Genomic DNA, 6,482 nt, shown 5'->3' with positions numbered 1-6,482 from the left:
CACTTAAAGTCCCAGCTACTTGGGAGGCTGAGACAAAAGAATCACTTCAGCCTAAGAGTTTGAGGTTGCTGTGAGCTGACTCTATGGTACTCAACCCCAAGGCAACTGAGTGAGACTCTGTCTCCAAATGAATGAATGAATGAATGAATAAACAAACAAACAAATAAACAAATTAATAAATTTTCTTCCAAATCTGGAAGCTGCAAATTTAGCAAAGGCCATTTACGCAAAATGTCTCCTATATAATCTAATGAACCAACCAAGTGTTCATTGCCAAACCAACCAGTCAAATCAGACCTATTTTCTAACATTATTTTTCAAATAATGAAAAAAAAAAACTTAATACTCATTCCTGTAACAAGCAGCTCTCTTCTGAATTATAATTCTGAGAAAGAGAAAGCGAGAAAACAGGTACTGAAACTTGCCATAATTTCATTACTGAATGCAGTAAGGCTGACCTCCCTCTCCGATTCTTTCTAAAATTCTACCATTCTTATGTGATTTTCCCTCAGGATTACTTATATTCAGTCATGTTAACTGGGAAAAGGAAGAGGTATGAGGTCACCACCCGAAAATGGTCATGACTCCACTTCCCACTGTACAGTAAATTTGAATTCAGAGCCTCACAACACAAGGCAAGCTTTGCTTTGGATGGAAATAGATATAAAGCAAAGAAGTAAAACAAACACACAAACCACCTTATGGTGCCATGACCAAACGGGACTTCTCTGATACAAATACTCTAAATGGTCCCTTCACTTTGTTCCCCCAGAAGTTTTTATTCCCAAGAACAATGAAGCACAGGAAAACTCAGGATGCAAGAGAGATATGGATTCCTTTTGTAAAAAAAAAAAAAAAGAGAGAGAGAGAGAGAGAGACCAATTGTGAAAGGACGCTGAGAAAGGGGTCCAGAATACTCTTACACCCACCTGGTGGAGTATTTTAATAATACATTTGGAAGTTGAAGGCCTAAGAATGTCTTTCTTTGAAACTACCTGTGACTACCTTCAGAAAGGCCTCTACTTGTCCTCAGAATATGCATGCTCAGTTATGGACTACTGGACCAGCAGGAAAGAAAAGTGAAGCTAGAATCTGTGGACTCAATAGGAATTAGCCAGATTAAGTGACAAGGGAAACCAAACCCTGACAGGCTATTTTGATGATCAGGTCTAAAATGGTAGATAGGACACCTGCTTTAATCATACTGTATCAGTGGCTGTAAAAGTGGATAGGAACTTTTAGAGAAACGTTGCTTTTTCAGTTCTTTCAGCAATCATTTCCATAAATAAGCGTATGCTCGCATTTTCTTCATCATACCCAAATGAATTTGCTGACTCATTCTGTCTATCCAAATTCTTTCCACTCTCCAAAGGACAGCTAAAATCCAGCCACATGTATTCCTTCTGCATCTCTATCTATTCATTTCAATTTAATTGGAAATAAGATTCTTTTCCACTAAATTTCCTGGCTGGTTTTTTTTTTTTTTAACTTTTGTGTTCATTATTTTAATTTGCCTTTGCAGAAAGATGACTGCCTAGAGACACCAGATCATCTCAGAAAGAAAGAAAAGAAATGAGATGATGATCATCTCATCAAAGAAAGAAAAGTTATAGATGAAAACGAAACACACACACCCCCCCTCAGATGAGGTAAAAGTGTCAGAACATACTGGAGATTTCACAGGAAGACGTTGTGAAGCAGAATAAAACGGAGCAAGATCTGACCAGAGCTCAAATAAGGAGAAACTTCCAGCCCCATGGAAAGTGGAGGTGGGATTGTTTCTCCTCCCCGCATACCTCTGGCTCCTGAGCTGCTGCTAAAGAGCTTCCCTAGCCTCACCAGCCCAAAGGCTGCTTCCGCCAGTGAACTGGGAGCTTCTTGAGAATGAAACACCAGGAGCCCAGGCCCCTCACAGCTTCTACCTATCACCACAGACCTGAGCCAAGATAGGTTCCCCACTGCTTCTCTACCCAGGGTGTGCCCTTGTCTCAAAAGGAAAATTCATAAGGCTAATTACATACTTCTCAAGAGAAACTTTACAAGGCAGAAAGTAATGGGTCCCATCCTTAGTGTCCCTAAACAGAATAACTGCTGGCCAAGAATTTTCTATCCTGCTAAACTAAGTTTCCTCAGTGATGGAGAAATAAAGTCTTTCCCAGACAAGTAAACGCAAAGTGAATTTGTCCCTACTAAATCTGCCCTACAGGAAATGCTCAAAAGTACATTATTCATACATACGATAGCATGATAGATATCAAGGGTAAAAACACCGCAGAGTTATAGCTCACAGCTCTTATAAAACAATAGCACAAGAAGGAAAACAAAACAATAAGGTATCATTCAACCTGCTGAACAAAACAGCATCCCGCATATCAATGCTAACTCTCAACATGAACGGTTTAGATGCCCCATTTAAAAGACAAAGTCTTTGTCTATGGATGAATGGACGAAGAAATACAACCCAAATATTTTCTCTCTCCAAGTGTCGAACACTTGTGAACTCAAAAATGTATTTTTAAGATAATATAATAATTGTCATTTATTGTCTTCCCTGTGTCAGGTGAGTGTTTACTCAAATTCGGGGGATCTAGGAACTATTTAATAGAAGTTCAAACTATATGAAATTAATCATTACTGTCATTCTCAGTACCACAGTGTCATTAAGAAATGCTATTAACTCAGCTGTTATTTTCAAAACTCACATGAGCATCTTTCCCCCTGATATCTAGCATTCTCAATGTGGAAAGAACAGTCTTAGAGTCACACATGCTATTCAGTTCTTTACACAGCACTAAAAAGATGCACCGGCAGTGACTGTCATGTGATTGTACCCATGGTTTCACCGGTTCCTTAAATTATTAAAAAAAGGATCAAAAGGCATGTTATTGATCAACTATTCTCTGTGAAAAATAGAGTATGTAACAGAACATGGGCTTAACCTCCTTTAGTAAGGTAATACCCATTCTTGCTGCTAATATAGTGGATATCTTGGAATTATGTATCTCAATGTACCTTTTCTGGGCTATCTTAAGGTTTATTAAATCATCATGAACTAAAGAAAACATATCCTCTCCTATAACATGAGATTGCAGAGACAAATGGAAAAAAGCCAATTGTGCACTTTTTTTTCAAATATGTACAGCACATATGATAAATGCTGTTTCCCATTCTGCAGACCAGTCAGTCCATCTGATTATAACAACAAAGTTATCTGCTGTACTTCATAGGCAATAGTATTATAATTACTCACCTACATTGTGGGACACGGATCTAATTAGTGGGAATTCGTTTCAGTCATCTATCGCTGCATAATAAATTACTACAAAACTTTGTAGCTTAAAACAACAAGCATTTATTCATAGTTTCTGTGGGTCAGGAATTACCTAAGTGGTTCTAGCTTAATGTCCCTTGGGAGGTTGCATTCCAGCTGTCAGCCAGGGCTCTAGTCATCTAAAGGCTTCTCTGAAGCTGTAGGATTTGTTTTCAAAATCACTCACCAGTCTTCCACCAGCTCACCAATACAACAGAACTTAAGTTTCAGAGAGGTGGCAGACAGAAACGAGAAAGGAAAGGAGAAGGAGAAGAGGTGTTCCTATAAAGAAACACTAATGTGAATGATAGCATATTTCACGTAGGAAATCATGGAAGCCAGGAAAAGCAGCAAAACATTTCTCAAGTATTATACTTTAAAAAAAAAAAAAAAAAGACTGTTAACTCTGCGTTCTGCTTCTGACAAAGCTATATTAATCCCAAACATGAATGAAGGAGGAAAAACGACCTCCTCAGATTAAAGGAAAGTAAGAGGATTTGTTTCTAACAGACCTACCCTTAAAGAATGGCTTAAAAAATCTCCAAACAGACAGAAAATCATGACAGAAGAAGGCTTGGGACTTTAGACAGGAAGAAAAAGAGCAACTGAATGACCAAAAACAACAGCAAAGCTCAGGCTTGTGCTCCCAGGGCCTCGGAGTCCAGGGGAGCTGATCCGGATGATCACCCACATGCAGCTCGCCATCTTTGCCAACATGCTGGGCATGTCACTCTTCTTGCTTGTGTTCCTCTGTCACTATGTGGCCGTCAACAACCTCAAGAAGCAGGAATGAAAGTGGCACTTTCTCCACCCCAGGGTTCCAGGACATAGTCTGGCAAGAAGGGGGGTGTGAGGGCCCTTCCCACTTCACTTCATCCCTTTTACTTGTCACAACTACAAAGCAACTATACCTGGATTTTTCCAAACCACTTTTATTTCCTCAAAGTCTTCCTTAACCCTAAGGAACAAGAAGCTGCCACTGAATAGGGCCCAGGATAGGGGCTACTTTCTTTTCTACTATTTCCCCCCAATATAAAAACGTAGATATTTTTTAAAAAATTAAGAGCAGGCTGGACATAGTGGTTCACTCCTATAATCCTAGCCCTCTGAGTGGCTGAGGCAGGTGGATTGCCTGAGCTCACAGGTTCAAGACCAGCCTGAGCCAGAGCAAGAACTCATCTATAGCCAGGCATTGTGGCAGGTGCCTGTAGTCCCAGCTACTCAGGAGGCTAAGGCAAAAAAATCATTTGAGCCCAAGAATTAGAGGTTGCTGTGAGCTATGAAGCCACAGCACTCTACCAAGGTAGACAAAGTGAGACTCTATCTCAAAATAATAATAATTATTATTATTATAGCAAATATAGTAGACCACCTATTACTGCATGAGGTTCTTTAATCATATTTTATGGTTGATAGCAAAAGTTGCATATCTGATGTGGTGCTTAATGCTTTTAGAGAAAATATTTAAGACAATTAGAAGAAGCTAAGGAAATTTAAAATGGAAGTAGAGTTTCTACACTTAGGTTATCAATAAAAGTAGTAGAACATCAACACCAGTAGGCCCAAATAAGTTATGTATATATATGGAAATACCTAGAGTAACCACTAAAAAAACTATACAAAGTGATATAATCAAAGACGTTATAAAAAAATCAAAATGAAACTCTTAAAAACTGTCTAAGTAACCCACAGAAAGGCAAGAAATGAAGGGGAACAAGAAACAGAAAACAAACAATAAAATGGCAGACATACATAAACTAAAAGCGATTGGCTAAGTAGATTTTTTAAAACACAACTCAGTTATATACTGTCTATAAGAAATTCACTTTAAACACAATGACATAGGTTAGTGAAAGTGAAAGGAAGGGAAAAGATATATCATGTGTAATGATAAAAAAAAATGGCTACATTAATATCAGATAAACTAGACTGAGAACAAAGAAGTACATCCCATCCTGACATTATGCACCTACTATATTAGAAATCTTAAGTGGTAATAATAAAGTTGTAAATGGTAACCTCAAAAAAAATGTGGTGAGAAATCGTTTCTTGCATCTGATCAGTTCACATAGTCAGAATACATTTACTGTCCTGTTTATAAAATCCATTTTTATTTATCAAAAGATATCGTGTGCTTATAGCTTACTAAAATGGAATAAATTAATGTTTACTGGTATTTATAATCCATAGTCTAAAATGTAATTTCTAAAATCGCTATTGAAAATAATAATAATCAAGAGAGGTAAAGGAAATAAGAATGGCAAAGTGCACTAGTCCCCCCTTATTTTAGGGGGATCCATTTCATGACACCTAATGAGTGTCCCAAACCACAGATAATACCAAACACTGTAAATAACATGCCAAATTTTCACTCACAGAAGATTCCTTCCTATCATAGATCTTAGCAACATCAGCATACAATTCTTTTTTATTTTGAGAACTTTCACATTTTCACTTAAATGGGAGTATTTTACAGCTTCTCTTTGTGTATCTGATTAGCTAGCATCACTAGTCTTTTAGTCTAGGGTCATTCTTAAGTAAAATAAGGATTCCTTGAATGCACGCACTGAGACACCACAGTAGTCAATCTGATAACTGAGAGGCAGTGATAGACAACAAGTGGTAGGCAACAAGAATAGACAACTGGTAGACAGCAAGGAAATGCTGGACAAAGATATGACTCATGCTCTGGGTAGAACAGTGGGAGATTTCATCAGGCTCCTCAAAACAGTGACATTTTAAATCTTATGAATTGTTCATTTCCGGAATTTTTCATTTAATACTTTCAGGCCATATTTGGCTTCGGGTAACTGAAACAGCAGAGAAGAGGGGACTTCTATATTAAGGTTTAAGTAAAAAGATGATATGACTTGATTTATGTTTTAACAGGATCACAGTGGTTGCTTCTGAGGACCCACCAGAACGATTGTCAAGGGAAGAAGCAGGGAAGGCTATTGGAATAATCTAGTTAAGAATAATGGTGCCTCCAGCCTGGATGGTAGCAGAGGTGCTAAGAAGTAGTCAGACTGTGAGAATACATTGAAAGTAGATATGATAGGATTTGTTAACAGAATGGTTATACAAGAGGGAAGTCAAGAACACGTCCAGTGTTGTTTTGACTTGAGCCACTGGAAAAATAGAGCTGCCCTAAACTAAGATGGGGAAGAACAGG

General features: G+C 38.0%; 1 protein-coding gene across 1 annotated transcript; it reads left to right on the top strand.

Moving 5' to 3' along the window:
- Positions 1–3,989: 3,989 nt before the first annotated feature.
- Positions 3,990–4,103, top strand: LOC100950386 (dolichyl-diphosphooligosaccharide--protein glycosyltransferase subunit 4-like). Its single transcript, XM_003785701.1, has one exon. The coding sequence runs from the start codon at positions 3,990–3,992 to the stop codon at positions 4,101–4,103; it is 114 nt and encodes a 37-aa protein (XP_003785749.1).
- Positions 4,104–6,482: the final 2,379 nt, after the last annotated feature.

This window comes from Otolemur garnettii, unplaced genomic scaffold (assembly GCF_000181295.1).
Source record: "Otolemur garnettii isolate 467f Iridium unplaced genomic scaffold, OtoGar3 scaffold00016, whole genome shotgun sequence".
Classification (NCBI taxonomy): domain Eukaryota; kingdom Metazoa; phylum Chordata; class Mammalia; order Primates; family Galagidae; genus Otolemur; species Otolemur garnettii.
The sequence above is the reverse complement of the archived record's forward strand: the minus strand, read 5'-3'. Positions and strand labels throughout refer to the sequence as shown.